This window comes from Haplochromis burtoni, unplaced genomic scaffold (assembly GCF_018398535.1).
Source record: "Haplochromis burtoni strain Fernald_Lab_line unplaced genomic scaffold, NCSU_Asbu1 Contig_263, whole genome shotgun sequence".
Lineage (NCBI taxonomy): Eukaryota > Metazoa > Chordata > Actinopteri > Cichliformes > Cichlidae > Haplochromis > Haplochromis burtoni.
The window spans coordinates 258811-280509 of NW_024582624.1; the positions used below are offsets into that span (position 1 = coordinate 258811).

The window sequence follows — 21699 nt, forward strand, 5'->3', positions numbered from 1 at the left end:
GCAACCCTCCGATTACAAGACGAACTGCCAATTCTTGAGCCACGATCACCCTGTGTATTTGTGCAAAAATATACCAGACCTTTTCTTTTTTTAATGAAAATAAAATTTGATTTGATTAACTTGCAGCTCCCTGGAGAAGTAGTATTTGCAGCAGTTTTGTTTGACGGGAAAGCCAACTGGAGTAATTACAATCTTTGCAAATCAGTCTTTGTACTGAGACGGTATAACCCCCCAAAAAGACATTCATTAAAGTTTCTCTTAGAGCAGTTTAGAATAATTGTTTTACAGTTCTCAGTATCAGCCTTTCTCCTGATCGCTTGGATAATATTCTAATATGCTTTATGCAACAAGTTAATGCCTCAGCAGTTCCTCTTTCACCTTGATACACAAGTAAAGGTGCATTTAATGATATGATAAAGGCAAGTAATTGAACTTCTGATAATTTTGACATGAATGGACTTGTGAAATCCTCTCTGCAAATTTGTTATCAATCAATGGATTGATAATAACATGCACTTTACATGCGTTTCATCACTGATAGCCACACACTACTCCACTGTATCTTCACAATAGCACCTCTTAAGAGACTTTCATTTTAACCTTTGGGCTTTAAGTTGATAAGAACAACAAGGTAAAAAGACTAATGATGAAACTGCCCGTGCAGTGTGGCATCTAAATTGCAAACACTGTCTGAAATACTGAAACAGGCTGCCTATTTCTACCTGAATACAGCAAAGTAATAACAATAAGTCTAAAAAATAGCTGCTGATCCAAGAAAAGCAATACTAAAATTTACACTGCAGAGGCACGAATCCAATATGAAGAAACTATTCCCATCTAAGGTTGCATCGGTGATGATAATCTCCCTCATGACATGCCTTATCCTTAGATGCGAGCCACTGCACCACTGTGACAACAAACAACATTGTTCATCTGAATGTCTACTGAATAACAATGAAACAGATGGCCAGATGCTTCACTGCTGCATTCCTTTATAGTTAATAATCAAGTACTTGCTGTTTGATCTGTTTTTTGTTTTCTGTGCAATACTGCTTTTCATTCACTACATTAATATCTCTTAAAATGACTGGCTTTTCTCCTTCGCCGTGTCAGGGCAGCTTGCATTCGGATAAGCCTTTAAGGAGAGGGGGTAATTCGATTTGGCCACAGCCAACTGCACCAATTAAAGACACATCATCAAACTCGGCTTGAAGGATAGTGCTGTGCTGTACCAAAAATACCTTTGCAGCAGCATTTACAGCCCAGAGGCAGTCAGAGGGAGCACTCCCCCTGCCTGCTAAAGCAGGAGATCCCTGTTTGATTTTTGCTGGAGACGTTTTGTTTTTTGGAGAAAGCCCCCAAATAAGCCCCGAGAAGGAACAGTGAAGAGAGAAGAAGCAGATGAGCCAGATTGCTTGTTTATGCTGCTGCATTCATGCTGGTGCTGCTGAGGTTGGGGTGGGAGGGAATGTTGTGAATGACTGAGGCAGCAGAGCAGCTGAGTGAGACTAACAAGTGGTTGCCATGCAGCAGGAGCAAGCGCGCGTGCTTCTGGAGAGAGAGCTAGAGAAACAGAATGATAATGAGCAGCGGGCGGCAAGTAAAGGAGCATGAGGACAGGAGCTCTATCTCTCAGAATAGACATATAATAGCTAGATCCAGCCTTCCACTTCCCTTCCTCTGTTTTAATCTCTTCACCTCTGGCTTTTTGGTTAGATGAGCAGTTAGCCTAGCACATCCAGAATGCCAGCAATGGATGAATTAATGGATATACATCTGAAGGCTTCAAGAAGGAGGAGTTGTTCGGAAGAGACAGCAGCAACAGGTCTGTAAGGATGGCACGATAATGATGGTGAGACGCCTGTTTTTTCTCCCTAAGACATCCTCACTAGAGAATCTGTCATTGCAGTCCCTCTCTCTTTTACCTTACCTCACTGCCTCGCTCTCTCTTCTCTCACTCTCTCTCACCATCCACACTTGTGCAGTGTCCTCCTCATCATTCTGCTTCCTTCCTCCTCGTCTGTCTTTCCCTGTCCTCCCTGTCCTCCCTGTTCATTTTCCTATCTGTATGTATCCCCCTTCTCTTTTACCCCCTCACCGCTTCCTGTCCTCTCACTCTGGCCACCTGCTGCTTGTGTTCATGTGAAAGATTTTGGGGTTGGGGTTGGGGGATTGGGAAAGTGCAGACTTCCACTTGGGTGACCACACCAATTTTTTGATTATGTTTGGTCATTTACGGTTTCCCTCTCACCGTCTAATGGAATTGCACTGTCGCACAGGCATCTGCTTACATGCAACAGGTAGAGATTCCATTCCTGTGAGCGTCACATCTTCACAAGATGCGATGTAGTCATTCATTCCTCACTGCTTTGCTTATGTGTAACGGCTGGCTATGCACTGCGACACACTGTAATTCTAACCTGACTTAAAGACATGTAGTGATGCCTCGCTTTCAGTGAGTCGAGCCTGTCTCTCTCCTCGGTTCACGTATGCTCTTTGGGTTTTGGGGTTGTTATTTTTTTAATTTCTTTGCAAAATTTACAGGGGGGTGGGGGGGGTGATCTGTAGAATGAGAGAGATCAATCTTCGAACGTTCAAAAGAGGCATTTATGTAGATACAGGAAACCTTGAATGAATTTCTCTACAGTCTATGCATTAACTGTTGCACTTAAACAGACTGATTGAAATGGATCTGCTCACAAGACATGATGGCTGATAGCTGACACCATCATTTAAACTCTGTCCAGGTAACATGCAGGCTTCTAAACGCCTGACCCTATCAGAGGAGAGATGAGGCACCTAGATGTTGGTTTACCATGAGCAGTGTCCACTACAACCACTCCCTTGCTGCCATGAGCGGAAACGACATGATGGCGCACTCTCTGACTCTGGAGCAGAAGACAGCCTTTGCCTTTGTGGGGATGCTACTGGTGTTTTTGGGGCTGCTAATAGTAAGGTGTTTCAGGATCCTGCTGGACCCCTACAGCAGTATGCCCTCCTCCAACTGGGCTGATGGCATTGAGGGGCTGGAGAAAGGGACGTTTGAGTACGCCCTTACTTAACACAGGGACACACGCATCAGTAAATGTCCTGGCAAACAAGAAGTGTCCATGGAAATCCATATGCATATTCACACACACACACACACACACACACTTGCAAACATGAACGCACACAAGCTCCGCACAACCATTGCACGCTGAAACGCCATTAAGACATTACTGTGGCATACCAAACTCCAACAGCAAAGCCACGTGTGTTGTTTAACGTGTGTGAATTGTTCAGTGTCCGTGTGCGACTACATGTTTGTTGTATGCGTGTGAGTGTGCGAGGTGGTCATATTGTCCGCCCTTCTGCCAGGGGGTGTGTATTTCAAATCATCGATTTACACAGAACTTGGCTGAAGCTCCCTTTAACCCATACCTGCGAGATGAATGAATGTCTGTAGATAATAAGAGATGGATGTTCATGGAAGTGGGTGGGAGATTAGGATGCAATGGATCTTTTACGATATAGTTTGAAGACTCAGGGACAAGATTCCTCATGTGAACTTAGAATGGAAGAGAGAGAGTGTTTGAAACTCTGCACAGCTAAATTGTTCTGCACAGGAATGTATACCAGTGGATACAGGGTAATATGTCTAACTAGTGCTTTGTAGACTAATCAAATCCAATCTGTGGATGATCCAAATGGATGCTGCTGCTGCTGTGTGTGTGCACTTCGGTCCCTTTCTGTGGTGTCTTGTTCTCTGAAGTCATGCAATGAAAGGCAACACGACAAACTGTGATTTACATTATGGTGTTACTGTTTCTAAATGATGCAAAATCAACTCTCAAGAGTTTGTACTGCTGCTTTTTTTTGAATGATGGTATACTGTATCCTGCCACAATCACGTGTCAGAGTGAAAGGAACAAAAAACAACCCCAACTGTTTACTTTGATACATGTGGCAGTGTTGCTCTATGACTTGTCAAGCATTACTTCCATTGTTTAGCTTTCAAGCGAAATGAGGACGAAAAAAAATTGGAAGGACTTCCTCATTCTCAGCACTGCTAGTTTTCTGACGACAAGGAGAAACTCTCACTGCTCGCCTGCCTGCATAGGAAAAGGTCACATGGAAAACAGGTGTGGGATGTGCGTCCCGCTGCACCTGAACATCTTTTTCCTGTAGTTTCGGTCTCACCTCCAGTCTTTCTTCCAGACAGAGGAAGAGAGAACAGTCCTAAGCAGAGATTCTGTAATTCGGCCCACTGCTCAAAGTCTGGAGTGTTCCTTTGCTAATTTCTATGGTCTACGGTTTCTCCTTAGCGCTGTGACTCTGCCTTACTGTGACCTTCAATGGGTTTATGTGCCTTCATCTAGAAAACATAAGAGCACCTGTTTGTGCGTGCGTGCCCGCGTACGCGTGCGTGTGCTTGAGTGTCATATCATGACGACAGGCCTGTCGCTTGCTCAGCTGGTGGTGGAGGTTTCTCATTGATTTTCATTGGATCCAATGATGTAAAAATAAATAGAATTTTCTTCACTTTAAAATATTGCTTGCAAAGTCTCTGTGTTTTGCGCCTCTTGCTTCTTATGCGGGGAGATCTGTTTCAAAATTTCAAGCCTTTTTACATGGCCCGCTCGTAAGCTAGGAGAGCAGTTTTGCAACATTGCTGCAGCAACAGAGGGAAGGGGAGCAAGAGAGCGCCACAGGCTAATATTGGAGATTGTGAGGGACCAAGCAGCCAAAGCAAAGAGGACACAGGCAAAAAAAAAATATCTTCAAAAAGGGTTTTCTTTATTTTAACCCTCAAAAAGTCCAAAATTACCAAAATTCAAAAACATACTTAGCAGGCCCATAAAAGAGGTCAACTAAATATAACTCTACGAAAAGTAATTTCCAGAAACTTAAATAAAACAAAGTGAGACACAACTTAACTCACAAACTGAACGAATTACAAAGACACATGAGGGTAGCTTTTATAATGATTTGGCCAAACCATTTACACACAATAGGGGGAAAACAAAAACACACACTAATATTAACTAAGCACAGAATAACCTAACTAAACCTAAAACACCCCTGCTCCTGGTAAGCCCATGGTTGGTCCTGCTGAGCAGGCATTTTGTTCCCAGAGTCCTCAGCCACGCCCTGTGTGGCTGATGCCATCACAGAGATTTAGAAGCAGTTACACTTTTATGTTTTTTTAAATAAAACATTTACAAATAGGTCGTCATGCAGAAATTGATGATATGCATGTGCATGTATGGTACCGTCTAAAGAGAAATGGGGGCTAATGCAACAGCAGACGCAAGCAGATCTGCAGAACCCACATGCAGTTTACAATGAAAGGCCACCCTGTTCATCCCCTCTGACACGCATCATTTGTCAGGAATGCAATCATTATTGCGCCATTATCTCTGTCACCTACGTGACATCCTTATCTTAAATCTATTCTTAGCAGGAAAAGGCCCAATTTGCCCTCAAGCCTACAAGACCACTTAAAAGAAAAATGAACCCGACATTGTAACAAAGGTTACCCAGGAAGTGTTTCGAAACGTTTCTGCGTCGCACTGTCTTGGTGTCCGTTATTCATTTAAACACCGTAAATCGCTATCACTTCATTGACTGGAATAAAACAAGGAGACAGCTCTTTGGATCTTTGGCTCCTGGGTTTGATGGAAATAGGAGCTGATGAGTGATTGCAAAATTATTATTGCACAGATCATGTGTTGATGGCATGGCTGAATAACGTACCTTAGCGTTGCTGATTATCGATCATTAGTTTTATAACTTGCGATCTTCAGACTTCACAGCTATGACCTTGATGTCGCAATAAGGCCAGAAGATCCAAAAAGTTACATTTTTGTTTAAACCAAAAGCAATTTAACACAATCTGCTGCTTTTAGTACAAGAGCTTTAGGAAATCATTTTAGTGAGGTGAATACTGTAGTTTAAATGCCTCATTTTAACACGGCACTGGTTATTGTCAGTGCCCTTGGGGTCAGATCTAATGCTTTATCTAAAACTATTTAATTTTAGACTCGTGACTTGAGTTACATAATTTGACAAGCCTCCCCATAATTGCATTTGCTTCTGATAAAGAGCAGTGGTTTTTAAAAATCGCACGTTGTATAGAAAACTCAAAATCATAAAAGTTTTCAAGGTGTTTATTTATTTTTTCACAGTTCACGCTGGGTTTGCTGGGTTGCTTTTGCATGTATAATCTTAATGTGGCTTGAAATAAGCGCTTTGAACAACTGTGGAAGCCTGTCTGAATGAACATATCAATGATTACCTACCTCGATATATATCATTGTTTGATAATGGTTATTAATGATTAAAAGGTTCTTTAATAATTTACTTTTAAATGATTAAAAAAAACTGATTCTTGGATACCCTTTTCTTAGTTATTTGCAAGTTAATGTTAATGCTAACACTGAAATCAATTGTGGTTTGAATTGATTTGATTCAATAGGCATACAAGATAATATATATACAGAAAGTTTCTTTTACCTGAATATTTATCATTATTATTAATGATAATGAAACGGTATATATTACCTGAGTTTAATATTGCAAGAAAACACTTCTATGTGTAGTAGTTATGTAAAAAAGCTGAATTTTCAGAGAAGTGCTGCTACTCTTGGATCAAAGGCTACATTACAGCCATCAAAGCCAGAAGTTGCGAGTTATTTCGCGTTTGACTTTTTCTCCTTTTCATTTTAAGGATCACGTTTGGTCTTTGCTAGATTATAGAAAAGAGAGACCATTTATCCAGCACTTACAATTTTCTTGTCTTTTTTTTTTTTTAAATAGACCATATTTGAGTCCAGGTCACTTATTTTGTTTCTGAATGCCATAATGCAGTACAATTAGTGCAATAGATGAGTGGAGCTAAAAGGTTTGACCACTCTTTAATTTGCAGTCTATTGCTTCCTGTTTAAGATGTAATGCCGAGAATCTTGTCTGCTAATATTTTCACATTGCAGGCTTGATAGATTATGCAAAGGGGTTTTCTGCCTTTTTCAAGTGATTTGGATGTTAACGAGAGTGCAGACTCCCTTGTTCTCTGTACAAATTGGTGCATATGCACCTGCTACCACAGGCTCACAGTGTCCGCTCAACAGCTCTCTGAGGAAAGCTGTATACTGTGAATTTATTAAAGCAGATCTGGCAAAAGTCAAGCAGCCTGGATAATAAAAAAGAATCGCAGCAATTTCATGTCCCGGCTGCGGGAGAGTCAGCAAGGCCTGAGGATCACTGACTCTAATAAGAAAGCCGCAGTGTAAAATGAGACAAGGCCTGGGTCTGTTTAACCACCAAAAACACTGTAAACCTGGGTATGAACATGTGTCTCAAAGCTTAAGACTAATATCTCTATTAGTTGGATCGATTACTGCAACTGCCTTCTTTTTGGTCTTAGTCAAAAATCTATCCATAAGCTTCAAAGTGTCCAGGGCTTTCTGCTGCTCTCCCCCTGCCTTTGGAACTCCCTTCCTCCTGAGATAAGAAACCTCACTTCCCTCCCTCTTTTTAAGTCCAGACTCAAAACTCACCTGTTCACAATAGCCTAATCCACATAAACTTTTCCATCCTGCTACTTTAGTTTATTTTATTTATTTGCTCTACGTTTTAGCTTTACTATTTTGTAAATTATAACGTTTGTTGTTGTTATTGCTTGTGTACAGTGTCCTTGAGTGTTTTGAAAGGCGCTTTCTTAAATAAAATGTATTATTATTATTATTATTATTATTTATTAGGTGTACAAGCCTTTTTGAGTCTGATTAAGAAAAAAAACGAGATGGGGAGGCAGAAGGGAAGAGGAGAGATCTAGTGTGCAGATCTTTACACTCCACATGGAAATTTTTCTTCAGCATGACTCAGTCAGTATCATTCATGTGTTAAACCATAAAAACTTTGAAACACTGATTTGATAGGCAATGAACAATTGATTGTCTCCTTTCAACTTAGATATAGAAACACATGCTGGAGTATCTTTGTCAGCCCGCAATACAGCCAAGGTCAGATCTCAAGTCGTTAGCCACCCTTTCACTGGGTGCATAAATCACTGTGGTGTATCAGTAATAAGGAAGTTTACCTGTTAAAAGGTCTTTTAAAGGCACTTCAGAAGTCATGTGGCTCTGGTGAAAGGCCTCCGGCATGTTCCTGTTATTCATGGTCTTATATTAACTCCCATTTTCCCCATTAATATGGCCATTTCTTCTGAGCTCGCCAATTCACTAACATTCCCCCATAACAATTTGCAGCAAAGAGAATCATTAGAGACATTTATTTAATCCGCTATATAACTCTGGGCCCAGTATACTAGTCACACGTAGATTCTCCCGTTATCACACCGTTCCTCAGGATTATATCTTATTGCAAACATATGTTATGAAATGTATATTTTTCTATTGGCCTACATTAGCCTTATCTTTTTCAGACTCTTTACAATATACACATCATAATGGGTCTGAAACCTGTTTAGTGAGAACTTCCATGTGGATGTTTCCAAATGATTCATCCATAGGTCTGAGGAAATACTATACTTAAACTGCAACCACAGAACAGCATATGCTGTTACCCTGCTCTTCAGACAATAATATTAGTAATCAATTCTCCAGCACTCAGGCAATGAGCACCTTTATCTCTCGTTTGGTGTTTATGACTTGGTTAATAGTTAAGCAATGTCTTTGTGTCCCTTACGATGGAGCAAGGACATATCTGACACCCCTTGTTCGGATTTCTGAGGGTTGATCCAGTAAGTTAGCCAATAGCTGACAGCCAGTGTATGACCCTGGGATACATGGTATAAAGGTAAGCCATCTGAAAGAAACCCAGCTCATTTGCAAGGAGCTGAGAGTATCAGAAGAGTTCTCTGCAAGTCTGATCATAGATTATAGCCTAGTCATCAGTAAACAAGGACAACCACACCAAGCTGATCCAGCTCTCTGCGCTTTTGAAACTTTTGGATGTCTGAAGACTAGACTGTTCTTTTATCCTTGACGGTTTAAATCTGAGAGTCTCCCTCAGCATTCTTGATGGAGAGATTCAATTCTAACAAGGGGGGGCACATCAACTCTGCCTATGATTCCAACCTGGATGAACCTCCAGTTTATGAGGAGACCAACGATGACCACAGGACAGTGCGACCCTCCGTGATCAGCGCCTTCGGTCATGACACTCTGGACCGCGTGCCCCACATTGACTTCTACCGCAATGCAGGCAGCATGAGTGGCCACAGAGCTGTGCGACCGTCCCTGCAGGAGCTCCATGATGTGTTTCAGAAGGTGAGTGAATGTAGATGTGTGAGATGTATAAGATCTCTCTGTTTTTCCTCTATGGTCGGCACCCAATCTCCTCCTCTGTTAAGCCTGTTTTGTCCACAACCTGCCATTCTGCAGAAAATAGCTTGCACCCATTTTTCTCCAAATTCAAGTCAGTGACGTTTTAACTGCAGGGTTTTTTTCCCTCCTCTGCTGCACACTTCATTAGAAAGTGAAGTGATATATTTTACAGATGTTTATTCTTTCAAACAGCCGTGCAGTAGCCACAGTCCAATTATTAGAGCCTTATCTTAAAACTTGTGAAACTAAAAAGGACAACAAAAGTTCTTACAACTGAATGACAACCAGCACTCTTGACACACTTAAGTTTTATTGTTTTTTTATTATAAGGCTACATTGTCTAAGAAATGGGTAAGATTATTTAGGTTTATTGGCTGAATTAGGTTTGCAACCCTGGATGGTTTAAAAAAAAGATATTTTAGTACCCTTGCCAGCAAAAAATGAAAAAACACAACCACCTATTTATTGCCATGAGAAAACAAAAACCACAACTTTTTATAATGCCGCCCCTTTTCTTGCAGCGGATTATGCATATAAACACCAAAAATGCCATCTAGTTACTGTGAAAATGTATGTTTCCTTCTGTGTTTTCATTCTTCCTCCAGAACGGGGTGATCTCTGTCCCAGACACATTGGAGGACGATGGCGAGAGGAGCAGTGGAACCCCCTCTGACGATTTAGAGTCTGCTGCTCCCACTGACGATATGAAGGGCATGGTAAAGTTTGGCTGGATAAGAGGAGTCCTGGTAAGTTATTTTAGGTCATGGTAAGCTTCTTTTTTTATTTAACCATGGTCACTCAACCAAAGATGAAGCTCTGTGGGTCTCGATAACACAACGAGGCCCAGTGGCGCTTTCGAGACCAGAATCTGGGAATGATTTGCATTTGCTCAGGACATGATTTTGATCTTGCTTTTGTGTTTCAAGGGCACAAAGGTCAGAAAAGGCCCCCAACATATTTTTTATTGGATTTTTTTGTAATTAAAAGCCAAATTATGCTCAGTGACATTTACTCCATAAATTGAAATAACAATAAATCATGAAAAACAGTGAGAAAAATAGACTTACACTGCTCTCTTCCACAGGTGAGATGCATGCTCAACATCTGGGGTGTCATGTTGTTCATCCGTCTGTCCTGGGTTTTTGGTCAAGCAGGCTGGGGTGAGTGGGGCAACGATACACACATACGCACACATAAATAGCCACCAAGCCCACAGTAATGTTTTTTTTGTGTGTGTGAGCACTTTTGCTGAAAATGAGTCCGCCTGTAACTCCAGCCCTTATCAAACAGTGAACGCAATAAAAAATAATCTATTTACCTGGTGAAAATGTATAATCTGGGGCAAAAACAGACCGATCCCAGAGGTCTGTGTTGTCAAGGCCAGAGCCGATGCTGTTCCATGTAATTGCAGGGATTGGAGATAATTAAAGGATAATTAATGAGCTCCCTTAATGATCTATACCTGCTCAAGGTCTGTTGGGAGAGGTAGAGGTAGATAGTGGTGTTTGTGTGTGTGGATGAGAGAGAAAGTGAGAGAAATAAAAAAATAGGAGTGGGGCTTTGAGTATGACTTCATTAATTTGTTCATTGCTTCAGAACCTATAGATCAGCTGGGTAACCCATGGGGTTCCCATGAGACGTTAAAGTTTAGCACTTTTAAAGCTAACTGTGGGGAGGAAGCTTTCATGTCACACACAGAGTGTTTTACACCTAACTAAGCAGTGCTGTAGCTGGACTTTACAAAAGTGATTATTGCATATTTGCATTTCAGGTCTGGGAATTGTGATCATCGCGCTCAGCTGTGTGGTCACCACCATCACCGGCATTTCCATGTCGGCTATTTGTACTAATGGTGTGGTGAGAGGAGGTAAGGCAGCGAAATTTCAAGATAAAGATAAAGGCACAAAGTTCCAAACAACACCTGAATATGAGCTCCTGAAGCACTTTTTATTTGTGTTGTTTTTTCTTTTAAAGCTGTATTTAACTTATCCTGACATTAAATCAACCAGTCACTGAATTTTCTATTAATAATTCACTACTGTATGTGTCTGTGTGCGTTACATTGCCATTTCAGGAGGTGCCTACTACATGATATCTCGCAGTTTGGGACCAGAGTTCGGTGGTTCTATTGGTCTTATTTTCGCATTTGCCAATGCAGTGGGCGTATCCATGTATGTGGTGGGATTTGCTGAGACAGTGGTCGACTTGCTCAAGGTGAGACATGTTATATTGATTAGGCTGTTGTAGAAGGATATATATAGATATATAGATATATTGTTTTTTGGGGGGGTTTTTTGTCATACACAGGAGAACTCTGCTATCATGGTGGATGAAATGAACGACATCAGGATCATTGGCTGTATTACTATTGTGCTGCTCTTGGGTATATCAGTTGCTGGGATGGAATGGGAGGCAAAGGTTAGAGCAAAAAACGGTGCTGTTTGTTCACCAGTCTCGTTTACTTGTACAAAAGCTTAAACTGTTTGCATTTGTTTCTCACCACAGGCGCAAATTATTCTTCTGGTTATCCTGCTGGTGGCCATAGTGAATGTTTTTGTAGGAACAGTCATTCCTGCAACCAACGAAAAGAAAGCCCAGGGGTTTTTCAATTACAGATGTGAGACATCCGCTCCAAACCGATACACATTTTTCATTACAAATAATCCCACTCACTCACAAAGTGCTGCTAACCCCTGCCATTTCTCCTCACTCTCTCTTTTCACAGCCAAAATCTTCTTAGAGAATTTTACTCCAGCATTTAGGGACGGTGAGACATTTTTTTCAGTATTTGCCATCTTTTTCCCCGCGGCAACTGGGATCCTGGCTGGAGCTAACATCTCTGGAGACTTGCGGGTAACTTTTTCATACAGAGAAGAATAATACATGGGGGTCATTAACTGCTACGTAACATAGGCTTGAATAAAGAGTTTTTATTTTTTTAATTCAAACTTATTTGTTTTACATAAATACATTTCTTTAAAGTCATTGTATTTAACTGTCAAGCACAGATCTGCATAATTTAACACAAATCTTTATTATTTCACAGGATGCCCAAGCTGCACTACCCAAAGGTACCTTGTTAGCCATCCTGATCACTGGTCTCACCTATCTGGCAATGGCTCTTTGTGTCGGTAAGTGACATGTTTGATTAAATGCCGCTCCAGTGAAATAAAATCTTCACTGGAATGAGTAAAACTGTGTATAGCATTACCTTGGGCAGATACAGTTTTACCTGGATCATACAATCAGTATCACTTATGTCCCTGAATATAAATGTGTCCTGAAAGCACAAATTTTATCTAAAAAATGCTAATTAATCCATTTGCTCTTTTCTTCGACTGGTCAGCTGCTACTGTTGTCCGTGATGCCACAGGCAACTCATCCAGCATCATAAATCACACAACACCAGTAATTTGCAACGGTTCAACAGCGGTTGCTTGTGAACTCGGCTACGATTTTTCTTCCTGTGAAGTAGAGAAATGCAAGTTTGGCTTGATGAATAACTTCCAGGTACACAACTTTCTAAATAAAGAAACTTTTAAGAAGAATTCAATTTCTTCATCTGTAATGCTCTCATCTTCTCATCACCTCTGATTCAGGTCATGACCTTGGTGTCTGGGTTTGGTCCTCTCATTATTGCTGGAACATTTTCAGCCACCCTGTCATCAGCCCTGGCTTCCCTTGTCAGTGCGCCTAAAGTCTTCCAGGTCAGTAGATCGCCACTGTTTTTTTTAATGTACTACAATAAAATGCAAAGTCATAGAGAAGCAAACCTGTTGCTCTTAACCTCTGAAAATATTTTCCTTCACATCATTTCTTTTCTCCTCAGGCACTGTGTAAAGACAACATCTACAGGGCCCTGCACTTCTTTGCCAAAGGACACGGCAAAAACAACGAGCCAATCCGTGGTTATGTCCTCACATTTATCATTTCTGTTGCTTTCATTCTCATCGGTGAGCCTGCTGCTGCTGTACCATACCACCCGAACAACCTTAAACCAACATTTCATGCTTTGTCTCAAACCACATAGCTAACAAAGTCTTCCAATTTGAATGAATCAGAAAACACGTTCACACATCAACAGATCACTGACATAAACTAAACAAGCCAAACAACGAAAGGAAGATTTCATCTGACAAGTGGCGTCCATGCAAAGTGATACAGTTAAAACTCCTTCTTAGCAATCTGCTTATTGTGTATATTCACAAACCTGTTTCAGATACATATTGGTTCATGTTTAAGTTTGATATTCCCGCTCTGTGAAAGAATTTAATGTGATTTTCTGTCTGTGCAGGTGACCTCAACACAATCGCTCCTATCATCTCAAACTTCTTCCTCGCATCTTATGCCCTCATCAATTTCTCCTGCTTCCATGCATCTTATGCCAAATCTCCAGGTGGGTGTCTAAAAAGTAGCTTATAAAGGAAAAATTATGTTAGTAAAATCAGGTAGTTCTGCTTGTCCCTATCCTCATTTACCATTTTTTGTTGCTGTTAGTGTTTTAATCCATTACTTTGTATAAGTGACTTCAAATATTTAGGAAATAAAGCACTACCTGACAAACCGAGCTGTTTCAGCAGTGGATTATGTTTAATGGAGTTTGTTATATATAGTCTGTTTTCCATCACTTTTCTCACATTGCTCTTTGTTTTAATGCAGGTTGGAGACCGGCATATAAATACTATAACATGTGGCTGTCCCTGATGGGAGCATTGCTCTGTTGCGTTGTTATGTTTGTTATCAACTGGTGGGCTGCTCTGCTCACATATGGCATTGAATTCCTCCTCTACATATATGTCACAGTGAAGAAGCCCGGTGAGCTTATTTGATTGCTTGGAAGGATTTTTGCTGTGCAACAGGAGAAGTAGAGCTAACCTGTCCGGGCTGATTTTATCTTCAGATGTAAACTGGGGTTCGTCCACGCAAGCGGTGACGTTTGTGAGTGCAGTCAGCAATGCTCTATCTCTGTCAGGCGTGGAGGATCACGTCAAGAACTTCAGGTAAAATCCTGCACTCAATTCCTGCAAGCACATATGAGAAACATTATTATCATAATAGTTTCAAAGATAATTTACGTTAGGTAAAACTTTTCAATCAAGGGGATTTTCAGAAACCTAAAAAAAAAAGGAGATAATGTTCTTATTTCCCGTCTTCAGGCCTCAGATCTTAGTTCTGACGGGTTCGACACGAAGCAGGCCGGCTCTCCTTGACCTGGCTCACTCCTTCTCTAAGAACTATGGACTGTGCATCACCTGCGAAGTGTTTGTGGTATGTAATATTGCAATCTCAGACAGTCTTAAAATCTTGATTTAAAAAAATCAACCTCACATTTAAATTAAGATTTGCAAAATCAAGCAAATGTAATTCATCAGAGTGCAGACTTAGCATGCAGTGGATGTTCAAAAGAATGTGAAGTAGGAATGAGGGAAATGCCAACTGTCTGGGCGCCTGAGACTAAAGTTTAGGGTCAGGTGCACTTTCTGAATATAAAAAAAGATGGACCGCTTTTCCCTTTCACAAAAACGCTTACATTCAGCCGTATGGTGTTATCTCCTCAGGGCCCCAGATCAGAGACCGTTGACGAGATGAACAATGCAATGGAGAAGAACCAGTTGTGGCTTAAGAAGAAAAAACGCAAGGCATTTTACGCTGCCGTGGCCTGTGACAACTTCAGAGAAGGGGCTGAGAGTCTGCTGCAGGTCAGTATGGTCATAATTTATTTATGAGGTAAATAAAAAAATCTAGTTAACCCCCAATAATCCAGTGTATTAATGTGTAACGTGAGTTTTGATGAGAATATGATAGCAGATTCACAGAAGCAGGTTTTATTGACCCATGTCTTCCAAACAACACCCTACATCTGTTGATCTAGAGCTGTCTTAAAAATCTGGCCAGGACATATGTGCAGTAGAAAAGTTCAGAGCAGAAAAACAGTGGTATGGCTCAGACTATTGCACCGTCGAGATAAGGCCTCTTATGATTGTCCGGATAGCTTACTTCAAACAACACGGCAGATTAAAAGCTATAACTGATTAACACTGCATTTGGATGAGCTCCGGCAAAGATAAAGTGAGGTCTGCTGAGTGATCTGACAGTAAAACAGCCTTACAGTCTATTTCGCTTGGAAACTTTTAAGCTTTCTAGAAATCATTCCCCCCTCCCTCTCTTAATCAAGGTTTTACACTCGGTTTTATAACCCCAGGGTAACATGGTGTCTGTATTGCTTCACTTAACAGCTCATTGTGATTTGGGATTTTATATCTTCCTCATAGGCTTCTGGTCTTGGCCGTATGAAGCCTAACACATTAATGATAGGCTTCAAGAAAAACTGGAGGACTGCCGGGGCAGAAGCAGTTCAGAGTTACGTGGGAATACTTCAGTAAGTGCCGAATAAACACACACACATACATTTTTATAACAATAACACACTCAGTAATGAGAAGCACATTGAGAGTTATCATTTCATTTATTTTGTTTTCTCTGTGCTTTTTAAATGTACTTTATGAAGTTTGCAGTGCAGTAAAAAACCAGTGCAAAGTGTGGGCTTCTTTTATTTGATCATTTGAAATCTATTTTAATATGTCATTATAATACATGTGTAGCATTTATTTCACAGTAAATTCCATTTAAATCTTTAGGAACATACAAATAAACATTGTGGATGTATTCACATTGTTATGTACTTAAACATTTATAACCTGCTCCTATAATGTACATTACAAAGCCATAATAATGTGATATTTCAAATGCCCATATATCCTTCCCCATATGCTTACACATTGTTAATGCAAATGGCAATTAGAAACTTAGCATTTAATAACTCTATATAGCATTATTCTCACTTTGACCTTCAGATCAATCTAATGACCTTAAAGGGGAGGTCATAGGTCAAATGTGACATATTTTAAATTATGCATTTCACACACACCAACTGTACACACCAAATGTAAGTGTCATAGTTTCTGGGTCATAAGGGTTTTTGTCAATTTTCAGCGAATTAATCATAAAGTTGACCTTGAAGTTCTTAGTGGATGTAAGCCAGAATTTTTATTTTTTCATTAGAATTCATTCAAAAGTTTTTGAGCTATTGTATATGACACACATGTACACCACAGACTACCGAAAGCACAACCTCCGTAATTAAGCATAAAGGTAATTAAGCATAAACAGGAGATCTGTGTTTGAACTAGCATCCTTATTCTCTTGTTGACAGCGATGCATTTGACTTTGAATACGGGACAGCAATGCTGAGGGTGAACCAGGGACTGGATGTGTCTCACATTGTCGAGGCAGAAGGTCTGTATGATATTGTCTTTAGGCTTTAAATTATTTAACCCGCAAGAGCTCCAGCATCAACATACCCATGGTAGAGAAAACAAACCACCAAGAAATTAAGAAAAACTGTTGTAAGAAACTGCTGTACATCTGTCACAACAACTCACAATAACCCTTTATAATAATAAAAACACTGATAAACCGAGATACTTTGTTCTGTAGATTAGAAGCTTTTAATAAAGGTTTACAACGGTCAGGTAGTTCACAGATAAGATATTAAAAAAAATGCCATTTACAGCTGTGTCTCTGCAGATTTGTTTTCCAATAAGAAAAGGGATCCTACCTTGTGTAACACATATTCACAGTCATGTTTCCCATTCTGTTTTTCAGAGGAGATGCTAAGGGCAGCAAAGGAGCAAGAGGCTCTGGAGAATGAGATGATGCCAAATGGAGGGAAGGGAAAAGGACTATTCAGGAAATCCAGGAAGTCATCTCAGCAAGTGCTCACGACCAGAGGTACCCATCTTACGACTGTCTCTAACTCCTATTTAACCCTCTCAAGGCAGACGTTGCCGATTTGCAACAGTTAAAAACTAACAACCTGATTACCCCACATACATATTTTATGAGTTTTTTTTACTCAGAAGTACCACTGCAGGACTTGGTTGTGCATTAGCAACAAAAAAACTTAATTTGAGCCTGAGAGGGTTAACCCTTTCATGCACGAATTATGACAGCCTCACATTTACATTCATCTTTAGGTATGAAAAATAAAAATACTTAATGAAAAAATCCAGATTGAGATTGTCATAATTCATGCATAACAGGGTTAAATAACAATAATTACAATGAAACACGTCATATATCTCCAGTAATGTTAAACGACCAGTGGGTGGCGGGGGATGGAGTGACACATTAGTGTCTAATGTAGTGGTTTATGTGCAAGTAAACCATCAACACTGACACAAATACAAGAAAACAGCCTTTGAATAGCTGTCTACTGTAGCGACCACTATGCCTGAAAGGGTTAAAGAATAAGTTGCATCAAAAGATGAATGTGATCTCTTAATATGTGGAAGCACGTTTCTCTTTTTCAGTCTCCTCCACACACAGACTCAAATAGCGTACATTTAATAAATGAAACCAATGACTCTCTTTTTTTTTTTTTTTTTTTTTTTGGGGGGGGGGGGGGGGGTGCTCACATTGAGACATAATTGAATCTGCCATTCCCACTAAAGAGGCCCCTGAGGCTGTAATCCAATAATACACTCCTTTTCGTCCACTTTGAAGAGCATCTTTTAAGAATGTTCCTTTAACCCAGACAGCAGAGGGTGGTTGCAGCCTGTAGCTCAATCTTTCTCTGTTTCACACGCACACGCCAACACACGCTCATCCCTGAGCTGCATCTTGGCAAGACAGCGAGACAAGGCAGTCATTAGTATACAAAATGCACCCTGCTCATTGGAGCATTAAACTTGAGAGACGGCCATTTCTGGTGATGTAGAGTCATCTCTTAATGTTGGTTTGTGATAGTTTTCATATCCGACTTTACAGTGAATTATATTCGCTCCTGCTGTTGCTCTCATTTCTTTCTCCCTTTCTTTCTCTCTCCCAGTGTCGGTGTGTGGCTCTCCACCGCCACAGGTTGCCAAAATGAATGAGAAGCTGGTGGAAGCCAGTCTTCAGTTCAAGAAGAAACAGCCCAAAGGCACCATTGATGTGTGGTGGCTGTTTGATGACGGAGGTAATTCTTGGATCATTTTTATGAACACTGCCTGAAGTTCGTAACAGATAGGCGCACACAAATCCATAACATTCTCCTCGATATCACTGGAGACAAAAATATATGAAACAAGCCAAATCTTTAAAAAATAGTAGTCTCTGAAAGACGCAACACGGACCAATAAATAAAAAATGTGCTTCTCTTGTCTCAGGTCTTACACTGCTCCTCCCCTACATCCTCACTACCAGGAAGAAGTGGAAAGACTGCAAAATGAGGATCTTCATCGCAGGACAGCCTGGACGCAGTGATCTGGATAAGGAGGAGTGAGTAAACTAATTAATATTTCAATATCAATTACAGTTTAATATGTGGAAGTTAGACTGGATACATTAATTGGCAAGATATGAAAATTCATGTGCTGCTAACGTTACTGGAATGCTATTTAGCATTAACACCAAAATGAGGAAGTACATGTATAGGACAGCTAATCAGTGCGGGGTGATTTGACTTGCAGGATGAAGGGCTTGCTGAAGAAGTTTAGAATCAACTGCAGTGACATTAATGTCTTTGATGACCTACATATCAAGCCCAGGTCTGAAAGGTAACTGCCATTTCTTTTCACATGCACAAGTAACAGCGAACCAGATGCTGAAGTAGTAATAGTAAAATTGAATCACATTGTAATATCAGCATGCTACAAGTTTAGGGGAGAAAAAGAACATTTATAGAGAAAACTCATGTTCTTATTTGCATTTCTCCAGCTTGAAGGAGTTACAGGAGATGATTGAGCCTTTCCGTCTGCATGAAGGGTCCAAAGATGCTGATCAGATTAGAGCCTTGCAGAAAGAGCAGCCCTGGAAGGTCACCGACAAAGAGCTAAGCGAGTTTGAGGAGAAGGTAAAAAGCACTGACACTAAGTAATAACCTTACACAGGCTACAGTGAAGATATCATGTATTATCTTCATATCAATATAAACAAAATAAAAAAATTTATTGTTAAAAAAAAATAACTGTCGCTTGGTTACAGACACACCTCCAGGTACGACTGAATGAGCTCCTCAAGGAACACTCCAGATCAGCCAATTTAATCATTGTGTAAGTATATATTGTCTGAATAACACTACCAAGCTTAATCCAGTGTTGAAAGAACAATGTCTAACATATTTGTTTACACTGTTGACCCCCTGTAGGAGCATGCCCATAGCTCGTAAAGAAACGATCTCTGATTTCCTCTACATGGCCTGGCTGGACATCCTGACAAAGGACCTTCCACCCACCCTGCTCATTAGAGGCAACCACAAGAGCGTGCTAACTTTCTACTCTTGAGCACTTTCCCTGCCAACAATCCAAGTGTGATATAGCTAGAAAGGAAAAGGAATGGTGTTGCCATAATGACAAGCCATGTTTAAATAAAATGTATAAGAATATTTAGTCTTCCAGGCCAGCAGAAAAGTGTAACACAATCAAGCATTTGTGGATAACTCCAGCATATAAGCATATATATAGAGAGATATATATAGATATAGATATATATATATGCCCTCTAAGAAAGGACACACACACAACAAGTCTGTATTTCCGAAATTGAATTTGCAAATGTGAAATGTGTCCAAATATGAATGTAGCTGCTTAGAAAAACACATAGTCAAATCAATTCAAATCAGTTCATAAACAAAGGCAGAGACACAACCACGGCTGTGCAATGTCAGACTGTAAAATAATTGTATATAGTAGATGTGTGTATTCTAGAAATGATCAACATCTTGTTATTGGCAACTTTATTATCAGTTCTTTTTTAAACACTTGTTATGTTCACTGTGTAAAATACACTGCTGCCATTATACAGATGTTTACCTTTCACGTGACATTTTTTCAATATTTTTCATGTTACTTTCATAGTACACTTTTTAAGGGCAATGGAATAAGGTAGAACATTATAAATCAGATTATTCTGTAAATTTTACCCTTCCTATTTTAGTCTATCTATTTAAGCACATAATGTTAATCAGCTGAAATAAAGATTAAAAACATTTGTGATGTCTCCTTATGTGAATATATTATATTTATTTATAGTGTCAGATGTTCTATGTCCAGAGAAATGTGTCAGTGGAGGGGGAAATGGGGTATATACTGCAGTACATAAATTAGATGTCTATTATTTTAAATGTATAGTATCTTACTTGGTACCTTACAGACATCATTTGGGTATTTTCTCATTTTATGATGATTATTCTATACAGTTTGGCACACTGGGAATAAAAAGTATGCACACTTTGAAAGTAGTCAGCAGAACCTAAGGTTTAACAATAATGATGTTTACCCTTCACCAGACATATTTATTCATTGCAAACCATAAAAGATCTTTTGAGTTAAAAGTAAAGCTGCACATGCCACCTACATATCAGCCAAATCAAGATCAGCCTTCCCTATCAGCAAATAAGACGACCTTTACCATTGGCAGTAGCCATAATCTGCTGTGTCACATCAACAATACAGAGTTCAAACATAATTTAGCGCACTTTAAAACTATTATTTTAATTGCTGTAGTTAAAATTTTGCAGTTTAAAGAAACAAGAAAAAAAACACACCTATACAGGCATAACTGGTCAGTATTGGGCCACAACTCCCTGATTATATTATGTGTCTATGAATATATTACACTGAATGTGAATCCCCTTTTAACCACTTTTAACCCACAGAAAGAGCTAAAATTTGTGATCCAACACAAACTATTCACCATCAGTTGAATTGTATCATATCACCCTATTAGAGCACTTCGCTCTCGCTCTGCAGGCCTACTTGTTGTTCCTAGAGTATTTAAAAGTAGAATGGGAGGGAGAGCCTTCAGTTTTCAGGCCCCTCTTCTGTGGAACCAGCTTCCAGTTTGGATTCGGGAGACAGACACTATCTCTACTTTTAAGATTAGGCTTAAAACTTTCCTTTTTGCTAAAGCATATAGTTAGGGCTGGACTAGGTGACCCTGAATCCTCCCTTAGTTATGCTGCAATAGACATAGGCTGCCGGGGGATTCCCATGATGCATTGAGTTTTTCCTTTCCAGTCACCTTTCTCACTCACTATGTGTTAATCGACCTCTCTGCATTGAATCATATCTGTTATTAATCTCTGTCTCCCTTCCACAGCATGTCTTTATCCTGTCTTCCTTCTCTCACCCCAACCGGTCGCAGCAGATGGCCGCCCCTCCCTGAGCCTGGTTCTGCCGGAGGTTTCTTCCTGTTAAAAGGGAGTTTTTCCTTCCCACTGTTGCCAAAGTGCTTGCTCATAGGGGGTCATATGATTGTTGGGTTTTTCTCTGTATCTATGAAGCGCCTTGAGGCGACTTATGTTGTGATTTGGCGCTATATAAAT

The 21699-nt window shown here is 40.1% G+C and overlaps 2 protein-coding genes across 2 annotated transcripts; both read left to right on the plus strand.

The window, feature by feature from the left end:
• Positions 1-1262: 1262 nt before the first annotated feature.
• ctxn2 (cortexin 2) lies at positions 1263-4532 on the plus strand. The gene is made up of 2 exons (XM_005939131.3): positions 1263-1852; positions 2748-4532. Exon 2 carries the CDS (start codon positions 2817-2819, stop codon positions 3060-3062), a length of 246 nt encoding a protein of 81 aa, XP_005939193.1. The 5' UTR covers positions 1263-1852; positions 2748-2816; the 3' UTR covers positions 3063-4532.
• Positions 4533-7676: 3144 nt separating this feature from the next.
• On the plus strand, positions 7677-20363 carry slc12a1 (solute carrier family 12 member 1). Its single transcript, XM_005939130.3, has 26 exons — positions 7677-9275; positions 9938-10078; positions 10417-10492; positions 11104-11199; positions 11407-11546; positions 11640-11750; positions 11838-11949; positions 12058-12185; positions 12379-12463; positions 12679-12842; positions 12932-13039; positions 13162-13285; positions 13627-13728; positions 13992-14147; positions 14233-14332; positions 14489-14600; positions 14891-15031; positions 15605-15711; positions 16546-16628; positions 16998-17123; positions 18223-18351; positions 18542-18653; positions 18845-18931; positions 19092-19227; positions 19359-19426; positions 19522-20363. Exons 1-26 carry the CDS (start codon positions 9027-9029, stop codon positions 19655-19657), a joined length of 3129 nt encoding a protein of 1042 aa, XP_005939192.1. The 5' UTR covers positions 7677-9026; the 3' UTR covers positions 19658-20363.
• The last annotated feature ends 1336 nt before the right edge of the window (positions 20364-21699 follow it).